Raw genomic sequence first — 13091 nt, forward strand, 5'->3', positions numbered from 1 at the left:
TCAGACATTGCATTACCATGGAAATGGTACATCAAAATCATGTTACAAAATGTTTTCATTCATGAATTATAAAAATTTAAGTTTGGATAGTGCACTATAATGTCTATGTTCAAAACTGTGAGTGACAGTTAAGGTGTTAATAAATACTTTTCATACTTAAGTACAATAAATATCACGTACTTTAAGACTTTTACTGAAGTAATATTCTAAACGGTGACTTCAACTTCTACCAAAGTCATTTTTTGGTAAGATATCTGTACTTTTACTTGGGTATTGCTTTCAGGTACTTTATACACCACTGGTCATCGGATGCAAATTTTCCACAAGTTGATATGATTCTTTAGGGTTTTAATGAAAAGTCTATAACATACTTTGGTTCTCAATGGTAGGGTAAAACAACACCCTTTTTACCCTGTCAAAAACAGATCTTTTTTCAGCAAGCCATTTTAGTCCATGTTTCTTTAAATATTAATGAGCTCTGCTCACCCTGCCCCTCTCTTCCATGGGGTGACGAGCCGTTCTCATGATACTGTTTACTTTAGCCGCAGAACTTGCTAACTAGCACGTTATTAGGAAAGGCGATTTGCAAAGATTCATAAAAAACCTTATACTCACTTTTTCTGTAGGTGAAGCCGGGTCACGAATGATCCGTGCGAACATAAATGCATTTAGGTAGATCGGCGTATGCATTCTCTTCAAAAACAAAGGTAATCCACTGCGTCTTTAGTGGCTCAGATGTCGTGAGTAAATGACGACTGCTATCTTCATTATTACATCCAACAACAGAACACCTCAATCGCTTAGGAGCCATTCTTGTCTACTCCTGCTCCGGCATCGAAACAATGGTGGACTAATGACAGCTCACTCAGGGCAGGTCTAAGGCAAAGAACTTATACTGACAAGAAGTGAAAGCCAATAGAATGTTCCATTGCAACAGCAGCAGCCCTACGCTTCCGCCATTTTGGAGTGAAAGCGACTCGGCACTCCACTAGCTTCTTGCTGTCGCTATAACAAATATCAGCTACTTTGTTTAAAAAAAACGTAAATTAAAAGGTCATGAAACCCCAGACTACTTTTTCTGAGATTTTAGCAGAGGTGTTTATGTTGCACATCATAGAAGACAATATTAGCATCCGATAATTTTAACTGTTTGAGAAAACTGGTTAATTTTAAGCTTTTTTGTGCTATTTTCATCTTCCAGGTTTAAAATCTACATTGTGTTGACGTCACAGTTTGTGACATGGCAATGGACTATAGTACATCGATGACGCGTCGGTGTCTATTTAACTATTCATGAGACTGCGTGTTCTTATCCTATGAGAAGACTCTTCGCTTAGTTATTCACAACAGCTTGTGTTGATTTGCTATGACAGACGCTTCAGACTTTGAGATTGCGCACATTAACTGAGAGAAACGTTCATGGATCGAAGGAGAATGTTTGTTTTTGCTTTGTAATAAGAGTTCGGTACAAACACGATTCATTCACTTAGTGAGTGTAACCATTTTTGCAGCTCCGTCAGTTTTGGTTGAAATTATTTTAAGTTCAAGTATTAGCATTATAAACACTGAATTAATACCAACATATGAAATTAAATTAATGACAGAAAAATTAGGATGTTGGACAATAAATATAACAGCTTGACAATAAGTGTTTTTTTCTGTATTGTCTTATATTAATGTCCATTAAAGGAAGACTGTAAACAAAAAACTTTATGTAAAAAAACAACAACAAAAAAACACATGTACAGCCACTTTTTCCAGAATTATTTACAACCCGAATTTCGGAAATGTTGGGACGTTTTTTAAATTTGAATAAAATGAAAACTAAAAGGCTTTCAAATCACATGAGCCAATATTTTATTCACAATAGAACATAAATAACATAGCAAATGTTTAAACTGAGAAATGTTACAATTTTATGCACAAAATGAGCTCATTTCAAATTTGATGCCTGCTACGTTCTATTGTGAATAAAATATTGGCTCATGTGATTTGAAAGTCTTTTAGTTTTCATTTTATTCAAATTTAAAAAACGTCCCAACATTTCTGGAATTCGGGTTGTAATTATTTTTTTATGACAGACACAGCAATGCATCATGTTTGTAGTGTGTTCCAGGGGATTAAAATGTACAATATATATTTCAGACCTAGTGGAGTAATATTAACTAATTATATAGTAATAGTAAATGTGTAAACTTGCATAAGCTCATTCTAACTTGGTGTCATATCCAGATAAATCATTATTATGGTTTCTATGGATCTGCAGTTCCTAAAAGGAATTAAGTTTACTACTAGAATAAGAACAGTTGAAGTTAGCAGGTGCATAAGATAGCGCTACATCCCACTTCAAAACACACAATATTTTTACACTTTTGTGAATAATTACCTGTAATTGTCTTTGAGAAAATGATGAAAGGTAAGATTTATACTGTCACACTAATAGTTTTTTTAGTGGATTGCCCAACATTTTGGCTGATGAGTTTCTCATCAGAGTTTACTCTTGGGCTTCTATACTCTTTGACTAAGGTAAAACGCTAGTGTGAATCAACACTCGTGGGAGGGCCTGGGTCTGTGTGACATCATACAGACAGAAATCTGAGAATGGCTTGATATGAGAAAGGGGAAATGATTTAACGAGATTAAAAAAAAAAAAAAAACACTGGGTGGATTTTTATCATTATAGTGTGGTTGTGTACACACACTGCCAACATACATTTCAGTTTGAACAACTTGTAAAAGTGCATGTCACATCCGATGACCCCTTTAAATAGCAATATTAATTACCATGTCTGCCTTTTCCCTCTCTCTGCATCGCGCATGTAACTTGCCAAAACTCAAATGGAATTGCAATTCTTTTGCATTTGAATTTCCGATTTCTAAATGGAAACCTGTCAGTCAATATCAGTGGCGGGACTATACTTTGGGGCATGTTTGTATTGGGAGGTGACGTCACTCACAGACGAATGATTTGAACAATGGAGGTAATCGGTAAAGGCTCCATGAAAGGCAGCTGTCAATCAGTTCATGCCTGTGTGAACAAACAGATAGTGCAACCTTCTTGGCACATTAAATAATTCTGTCTTTTTTTTTTACCACAAATGCAGCATTTATCCCCTGCTAGCAGCGGGAGCCACAACAGTATGCACAATAGGTCAATGTTCACTTTTAACCAAACGCTTTTCACTGTGCATTCGCGAAAACGCATACGGTGATTTGGAATTGCATTGGATTATGTCACGATTTATGCGTCCACAAATGGAAGACGCAATTGAAAATACAATTTGCAATTCCTTTTGAAAATTGCCCTGAATATCCTTCCATACTCTTGGGCTTGATTTAACCAATAATTATAGTTTCATCAAACGCAGTATGCAGTATGTAAATAGGAGTAAATTAAACACTACTTATACTTAATGCGACTTTTTCTACTTTAGCAATTTCACGTTGCCATAATAATGGAGCTGTCAGTTTATACCAATATTGCTGATGTCTCTATTAAATGCATTATCCCTTAAGTTTAGCCATTAACCATTCAACATTGCAGTATAATTGAAAGCTATTATTTTTAACATTTAATAGGCTTTGAAAAATGTAACAACTTTTAATGTTAGAGAACTTAAAACAAAGCTTCACATAAACTATAAATTGTATATGCATAAACTATAATTTTAATATAAATTTATTCAAGCAACAAAAGTTAAAGGGGTCCTATTATGCTTTTTCACTTTTTGAATTTTAGTCAGTGTGCAGTGTGCATGTTTGGGGATAAAAAGATCTACAAAGTTACAAATCTCAAAGTCCACTCCAAAGGGAGATATTTCGTTTTTAAAAAATCCCTTTTCAAGAACTACAGCGAACAGCTCGTTTGGACTTCAGCGTTGTTTTCTGGTGTTTGTGATATCACAAAGCGGCCCATTAGAATATCATTAAAATAAATCCCACCTACGGAAATTTGAATGGTTATTGGGTGGGGAGAAAATCTCCAGAAAATTTTGGATGCCATTTTCATTTAATCTTGCATGTAATGTCTGATAAAGCAGCGTTTGTGATTGGAGCGCTGCTTTGTGTACAGCGTTACCGGGGAAACCTCGTTCTCTACCACTCCAACAGCGCTTCCTGCTGGCAGAGAATTAATTTGCATATATATGCCGCCACAGATAGTGTAAGTCTGTGGGACTATGGTGTAAATAAATTCAACTGTATAACAGTTTCACTGCAATTCATGTTATAATGTTAGAATTAAAGAACAATAAACATAATACATATTATCATTGCACTTATCTGTACATAGTAAATGCAGTTATTTTTAAGCTGTTGTTGACATCTTATCTAAAACGTGATTTAGCCAAAAAAACAACAACAATACGTTACCACTTTAATATGTCTTGCAATATCCGAGCGTGCAAAGGTTCTGTGCGATCCTCTTGTTCAATATTCTCAGGATCTGAATTGATATGGCAATATTGACAAACTTGCAGCGGGGCAGTACTGAAACACTGTCTAAGCTGTTCGCCAATCACAATGCACTGGGACAGCTAACGAATCACAACACATTTCGTTTTTCGGAAGGTGGGCCTTATCAAACCCGGAACTAATCTAGCCGTTTGTGCCAGGCTGGGGAGAAAGGTATTGTAATAATGTAAATTATGTGAAAAATAATGCGATTTTTGAACCACCATGAAGCATGAAAGCATGTTCTAGTACACCCCCAAAACAAAATCAAGACTTTGTAAAAGAGCATAATAGGACCCCTTTAATCAGCAAGCAGAGCAGTGAGTGATTTCTCTTTTTCTTTTGTTCTTTTATTTCTATCAATGTCACAGACTGCAGCAGGTTTCACTTTAAAACCTAATGCACTTGACGCGGATCTGACACTTCAGATATTCTCACAACTCTTTACAGTCATTTAGCTCTTTTAAAAATGTTTAATTGTGGTTCACATTTTTTTGTCCCAACACCTATATATATTATTCACTAAAATATAGTAGTTTGAAATGTACTAAAAGATACTAAATTATTATATACTAAAATATATTTTATTTTGAAATGCTTGCTTTTTTATTAAATTTTTTTTAAATATTTAATTTAAATCACTGTAAAAGACTATAAAATGCTACAGTAAAAACCTGTTAATTGGCTAACATGAATGTTTTTCTTAACAGTTATCAACACATTAGGGTTTTAGGTTAAATCTAAGTTGTTAAATTCATGATTCTTGCATTGTTTTAGTGTTGTGTGTTCCCATGATAGTGTTAAGTATTTGTGACCCATGCTGGCAAAATAAGTTGGAATGCACACAGGCTAATTTTGAGCTACAGCAAAAAAAAGTGAAAAATGTTGATTTTAGTCGAATTTGAGGTGCTCCAATAGTAATTAAAGATCTAATATTATCTTTATTTGTAAGTTTTCTGAGAGAAGTACCTTTTCTCTGAACCCTCAGAACCCTCGCATAAAAGGCGCTTCCACCAACGCGCGATCCCGATAAATATACACATATACACAGTATTACAGTATTTAAATATTCAGTATTGAATGCTTTTGTCTAGATGTAAAATGGAAAAGGTAATGCATTATTTGTTTCTTTCTTATATTTGTTCTACTGCTTTATTGCATTTGTTCTTATTAAAGGGATAGTTCACCCAAAAATGAAAATTTGCTGTTAATTTACTCACCCTCAGGCCATCCAAGATGTGGGTGACTTTTTCTCTTCAGTAGAACAGTAAAGAAGATTTTTAGGTTAAACTGTTGCGCTTGGTGATTCATAAAATGCAAGTCAATGGCTACTGGATTTTGAGCTAAAAAAAGAAACATAAAAACAAGACCAAATCAATACCGTGGCTCCTGGCGATACATTGAGGTCTAATGATGCGAAACGATCAGTTTGTAGAAGAAACTAAACACTACTTACAACAGTATTATCTTTAATCCACAGCCTGGGCAACCGGCTGTCAGCGCGTTCATGACTGTCTAGACTAGAGAACAACCTTTCTGTTGCATGACGACGCATGCGCGGGCGTGTACTCACATTAGCTGATGCTGTTTGTTTACGAGAGAGTGAGAGGACTCGTGTGGAGAGCTTCAACAACAGAGCTAATGTTTAAAGTTCACAAAGTAAAAGTTACAATGGCTGATGATTTCGACGTGAAAGAAGATGACATGGAATTTTATGCACAGCCGTACTTAATCGAACCAGAATACGCCCATAGGAAAGAAAAATCAAAAGTGAGATCTCTTTAACATCTCAAATATTTCTCCTAGACAGAAATGAGTTTACATTAAGATCGAATGGAGATTTTTGCTTGAGGCTCCTGCTTCTCAAACTCTCCTGAGACAAAAACTCTAACACTCTCACAATATTCTCACAATCACACACTGTGCTCAGATGTTTCTCCTTAGCTAGAGAATCTGGATCTCTCACATTTGTCTCTTTTAAAGCTTTAGAAGAGATCTCAACAACATCACACACAGCGCTCAGATTTTTCTCCTTAGCTAGAGACTATGGATCTCTCACATGTGTCTCCTCAAAAGTTTAGAAAATATCTCAACAACATCACACACTGTGCTCAGATTTTTCTCCTAGTCTAAAGACTCTGGTGGTCTTAGGAAAAGCAACCACTGAGCAATAGACCAATTTCCTGTTAGTAAACATTGTGACGTTTTTCTGTGGGCGGAGCTTCCCTGACCGCTTCACTAACGCTAGCTATGAAGTCTGTTAGCTTGTTTTTTTAACAATAACTTGAGAAATTCCGATTTTACCTGCATATGTAAGGGCTGCATACCTGCATACTGTCCGGGACTGCGTTATTTAAAAAAGGTTAACTTTAACGGACGAAATTGGCCGACCTGTACTCACTCAAAGGATGGACGATCTGACAGGATTACCTCCGCTTGAGTGATCACAAATAACGTGTATAGTGAAGACAAACTCACCGTGTATCTATGAAGATGTAATATATATTTCAATTTCAGCAGGCAACTATTTTTAAAGCTACATTATTATTCCAGCCACAATTACTCATAACAATGTATATACAATTGCACATGATTAAGCATATAAATTGTCAGTTTGTTGTTTTATACACATGCACGAAGACATTATTTCATACACGACATAGTACTGAGATCCATAAGAAATCTTTAGACGCGCCCATAACAACAAAAGACAATACTTTATTGAACCTTTTCTGATAAGAAGTGTGCGCTACAAACGCGAGCTTTTCTGATGATTGTTTCTGTCCAGTCCGCTCTTTATCTCGTTTAACCACAGCTGTCATTGTTTATTTATTTTTATTTATTATTTATTTATTTATTTTGTCTGGAAGTGGCAGCAGCGTTCAAATTTAAATTTCAATATTTAAAAATTCTGACTTTATTCTTGCAATTCCGAGATGATATCTCACAGTCTGATAAGAAAAATCAACTGGTCATTCTCTCTTTTGAGTTATATCCCACACATCTGGCTTTTTTCCCCTCAGAATGGACAAACTCGCTATTGTTGAGTTAAATCGAGTTATAAAGTCCAAAATACGAAATATAAAGTCTCAAAAAAAAAAAAAAAAAGTCTCAAAAAAGATGGGATAAAATAGGTAACGTGATGTAAATTGGTATAGGTTTAAATACTATTTCATGCTGTAAATGTAGGACAAATATAATATATTCCCTCTGAACTGTATAAGTGAATATTATGTATATAATATAATATTATATTATGTTGACCAATTGTTTAAATCAAATTTATGCTTTACAGGTAGAGTAATCATAGCAGGTTTCATTCATTAGTCTGTCCGTTTAAACGGCTGCGTTTAGCTTAAAATGGCGTTTTTGACAACAGTATTCTATAAAAAATTATTTGCATTCCGATTCTGACATCCAAAGGCACAACAGTACATTTTATCTCTTATTCTGTGTGGATCTTTCCCGTTTCACTCTGCTTGTTACCGTGTGTTTCTGTCACCACAATGCGCGCGCAGCTGCGAGTGACGTAACTGTGACGTCTGCATGAAATTGGTCTATACATTTTTCCTATGGGTACCAACTAAGAGCAATAGCAGTGAGACAGAGGGCTCTGGGATCACACCCGCGGATGTAATTTTACTTTTTTAAACTTGTTCCAGCATCAAGGATCAGCACAGTTAAGTACCATTTTGACAAATAATAAAACACACATGTCCTCTATCTCATGAAGAAACAGCGTCATCAGCTCACATTAGTATACACCTGCTCATCCGTCGTCATGCGACAGATAGTCGTGAACATGCCAGTTGCCCAGGCTGTGGTTTAAAGGTATTACTGTTGTAAGTAGTGTTCAGTTTCTTGTACAGCCCGATCGTTTCGCTTCGTTAGACCTCAATGTATCGCCAGGAGCCATAGGTATTAGGGGTGCTCCGATCAGGATTTTTGAGGCAGATCACCGATTGCCGATCACAGAAAGCAGTATCTGCCCATCCGATCACCGATACCAATCTTTTTAAAGCCATCTTTTTATCATGTAGAATTATTTATAGTGATACTCCAATCAGTATTTTTAGAATTTGTTCAGTGTCTGAATTTCATTTTTGAAAATGGGGGGAATTCCCCTCTTAGGTGACTCTTGTGAGAGAGTATTTTTTTTAATTTGAGGGGTGGAGGGGGGGCTTTTTTTAGACAAATTTTTTTTTCAAAAATATACATTTATCTCACCTAAATGTTTGATCATTCAGTGCATTTTTGTTTTTACAATTGTGCAATTGTTGCAGAAAAGCTTAGACACAGCACAGGAGTCCACTACTGATCCATCTGTTTACCACAAACACAACATTTACTCATTATTTTATCACACATTTTACTGAAAATGCTTTTTCATTGTGATTCTTTTTTTCTTTTACAGTAATACATTCTTTGTAGATGTGTTTAAATGCAATAAATATAAGGAACACATTATTCAATGCTTTTTACTTTTGCATTTAGGCCACTGCTAGATTTATATATTTAGTTGCTCAAGCATGTGGCAAAACATTTAAACTACTTTTCTTATGTTATCACGAACATAACTGCATAACATAACTGTAACACGCACTGCAAATGGAGTAACCTCTGTGAACCTGGCATTATGTGTGTGCGTTACGAGTGTGCATGAGCGCACAGTTTCCAGGAGAGCGCGCGATCGCTGAATGGTTAAACACTTGCAAGAATTAACTAGAAAAGCAATTTATAAACTTTAGTAACGATGCGACACTGCCTCTATTGTGCAAGTGACAATTTGTGTGTCAACTATGCAGCGTGCAGCTCGCTTATAGTGCAGATGCGATGTGATTTGAAGCATTTGTGCATTTTGAGAAGGAAAGCGCGCGCGGTGATTCACACATGCTGTTTATGAAATGTCTCACACAAAGTTTCAAATTACTTTATATGTTATTTAATGAATAAATATGAATTGTACCTCACCTTCAGCATTATAATTATTTCACCTGCGCCAGACAGAGACTGAGACGGTGCTGCTGCATGTTGTGCCAAACCTCTCACGGCACGCAGATTGAAATTTTTTGAGAGACCACTGATCAAACATCCCAAAGCGATTACCGGCCGATAATGATCGGTACCCGATCAATCGAAGCAACCCTAACTGATATTGATTTGGTCTTGTTTTTATGTTTTTTTTTATCTAAAAAACCAGTAGCCATTGACTTGCATTTTATGAATCACCAAGCGCAACGGTTTCACCTAAAAATATTCTTTACTGTTCTACTGAAGAAAAAAAGTCACCCACATCTCGGATGGCCTGAGGGTGAGTAAATTAACAGCACATTTTCCATTTTTGGGTGAACTATCCCTTTAATAACAAATATACAATAAAAATAGCAATATTGTGATTAGTAATATAGTAATTCTTATTGAGAAAAGAACTGGAGGAAAAGATGCAATTTTGCGCAGTAATTTTGCTTTGGAACCCTCAGAAAACTTTAACTCGATTTTTCTCAGAATTGAGTTTGCTGACTTTGTCAACTTCAAACAGGTGTAGCTCAGTCCATTTTCGTCCGATTCCAACAAATCATACATCATTTCGAAGGTATTTTAATGGAGAATGTGGAATGTCACATTTGTGTGAATGACACTGTGTGCACCTCCAACATATTTACTTACGGTATTAAATTTTACAGAATTTTTTAATTTATTTTTTTACAGTGAACAATAATAATCTCTTACAAGTTAAATGATGGTGACCAAACAAACTGCAGTTATGTGAATTTTTTTTATGTTTCTTATAATAGGCAGACGCACTGTTGGATTTGTGGTTTTAATTTAAATAATGTAATCCCCTATAACAATTTCTGTTTGCCCAAAGGCATGTGAGAAACTCGGTTGTGACAGTGATCCTTACAGCCCTACTTCACCTTTAATGAAAGTTAATAAATATCACAATTTCAGGGTGGAAATGAAACCTAAAAAAGATGAACTATAAAGAGGAACAAAATGCCATACCATCAGTAATACAATACAATTTTTTCAGGTCCATTTGCTGTATGAAATCCCTAGAAATGTTACAATATGTGCATTAACAAAATGTGAAATTATCATTTTGGAACGCAAGGATTTGCTTTTACTCTTTGCTGACTACCCTGAAGGTAAAATAACATTTTCTAAATCGTTGTGATTTATGATGTTTTGTTTTTACTATAAGAGTCTTAAATTACAGTACACTAGAGTTTCATATCTTTTTCTAAAGCTGCTCTTGAGATTGCCAGAGCTGCCAAGAAACATCTTCAAAATTTCAGGCATCCCCTACGAGAAGCATGTGCATATGGAATTGCCTCTGTACCACAAAATGCTGTATTTGAAAAGGAACAAAGCATCAACCTTGAGGTTAGTGACTGAGTGACTGCTTTGATTTGGCTATAGAGTGGGGGAACTATAGTCTCACCTCAGACATCACACTAGGGCTGGGTGATATGAGTAAAAATTCATATCTCAGTATTTTTTGGTTGATATGCGGTATACGGTATAGGCTATATATCGTATTTTGTATTTGGATTAAACAAATAAAGTGAATGTAAGCATGTAGGCATATATTATGTGCAAAAAATTGTTAAAATCGCATTACATTATAACATTGCAACATTGCAATCTAAAAACAAAAATAATGCTTTTAAAGCAGAAGTTAAATTTACTAAACTAAAAATGAAAATAATAAAAAAGCACAGACTAATTCATTAAAAGACTATTTTGATTACCCCATTACACTTTACAGTTGTGCTATCATACAAATACACTTACTTGTATTGTTGGTTTAAAATGTTACATATGTCACATTTATTGTCCAACTACAAATATTTAAGCAAAATTGATATTTTAGTTATTGCGCTCTGTCTGTTTGGCGCGCATGCGCACTGCGGCGCTCATTCTAAAACGAAGTCTGTGAAGTTTAGCGGAGAATTGCAAAGCAAAAGCTCATACACTTCTGACATCAACGTGGAAATATTTCCATGGCTTTTCAAACATTATCAGATGGAGAACATACCTGTGAAATGTAAGTTATGCATTAAGGAAAACAGCACATCTCAAACACATTAAACAGGGCGAGTAGCATCTCTGTCAGCCTCACATGCAGCCTTTCTGTCAAGAGCCGCTTTAAACTGAAACTATAAGCTACTATTCTTACTAGTTTTTTAAAGCCCTTCATATAAAGCTTGTCACATGTTTAAAACAAATTGTATGATGCACTTTCTCCGCAGCAGTTAAGTCTAGAGGTCTGCTTTCCCGACCAGATTTCTTGCGACGCGCGATTAAATTCCCGAATATAACACGGTAGCGGTTGGTAACTCTGGTGTAATTTGAACGGGAGCGGGCGGTTTAACAATATCCTGTTCCCGACGTCCTTTCAGAACAGCATATCTGTGCTTTATTCTTATTGACCACTGGTACAGCCTGCCCTCATGATTGCTATGCACGCGCTGCACGCATGAACCGATGCTCGCTGCATCACGTGTTTCATTTGCAGGGGCTGTGCGCACAACATGTGCATAACGAGCAGGTTGTAGCCTACCGGTGGTGACAGAACAGGCAGGTTGTCGATGAGTGACAGAGCAGAATAAGGATGGAGCAAAGTGAGGATGCTCTGTCCTCTGCCAAACAGACAGCGCAATAACTAAAATATCAATTTTGCTTAAATGACAGGTGTCGTATTTATTTATTTATTTATTTTTCTCTGCGACACTTTTCCTGCTATGTTAACAGCAAAATGTTAAACGAATTTAGTATTTTGACAAGACGAATAAAATAACTAATAGGCTATTCTTGTACAACCTACTTTTTTTTTCTCTCTGAAAAAAACAACTTCTTTTTCTTTTTCGATATCAAAACCGATATCTTTTTCGATATCTAAACTTCTTTTTCTTTTTCGATATCAAAACCGATTTTCCAAAAGGCTTCGTTGAATAAACATGAGCACATTTAAAAATCAAAACGAGGCGTGGGTGTTTTTATATCACTGTATTTCTGTCTTTAGAAAATGTTCAATGTCATTTTCATTTCCATTTCATCTTGCATGCAATATGCCGGATAAAGCAGCGTTTGTATCTAGTGTGTGGGCGGAGCGTGAGTACTTCACCATTTACCCGAGTTTGTAGATAGCATTTGCATGAGTGTGTTCGCCTCTCGCGAGAATAGTGACGCGGTCGCGGCAGCGGTTTCTGTTCTGGCTTGATTTCCGAGGTAATAAATTTCTCGCTTAGGCGTCGAGTAACTCTACTCTGCAGCAGAGTCCTGCACGGGTCCTGTTTGATAAGCCCGCACCCGCCCCGCACTTGCAGTAGTTAACCGAATACCCGACCTGTTATCCGACAGCAACACTAATTTAATTCCGAACCCGACCCAACCCTTTTGACATAAAAACCGCGACTCGAACCGCACCCGCATTAAATCTACACAAGGCAGACAAAACACTTTTGTTTTATTTTTAATGTAACAAGCAGTTAACAAGTCATTCTGAGTTAATGCGTTAACGCGTTTAAAAATTAATAATAACATTTAACACACGCAGCCCAACAAGTTAACAGAGAGCGAGAGAAAGCAACATTCAACGTGTAAACAATATAAAACTATTGCGAACATGTGAA

At 36.0% G+C, this 13091-nt stretch overlaps 1 protein-coding gene across 1 annotated transcript in view; it reads left to right on the top strand.

Annotated features, from left to right (window-relative positions):
- LOC131540740 (uncharacterized) overlaps window positions 1-13091 on the top strand; it is a 112454-nt gene that overhangs the window by 29088 nt on the left and 70275 nt on the right. The window contains exons 11-12 of the mRNA XM_058775965.1: window positions 10487-10601; window positions 10703-10839. Coding sequence (XP_058631948.1) covers window positions 10487-10601; window positions 10703-10839 — 252 coding nt within the window. The remainder of the gene's footprint in view (window positions 1-10486; window positions 10602-10702; window positions 10840-13091) is intronic.

This window comes from Onychostoma macrolepis, chromosome 05 (genome assembly GCF_012432095.1).
Source record: "Onychostoma macrolepis isolate SWU-2019 chromosome 05, ASM1243209v1, whole genome shotgun sequence".
NCBI classification, from domain to species: domain Eukaryota; kingdom Metazoa; phylum Chordata; class Actinopteri; order Cypriniformes; family Cyprinidae; genus Onychostoma; species Onychostoma macrolepis.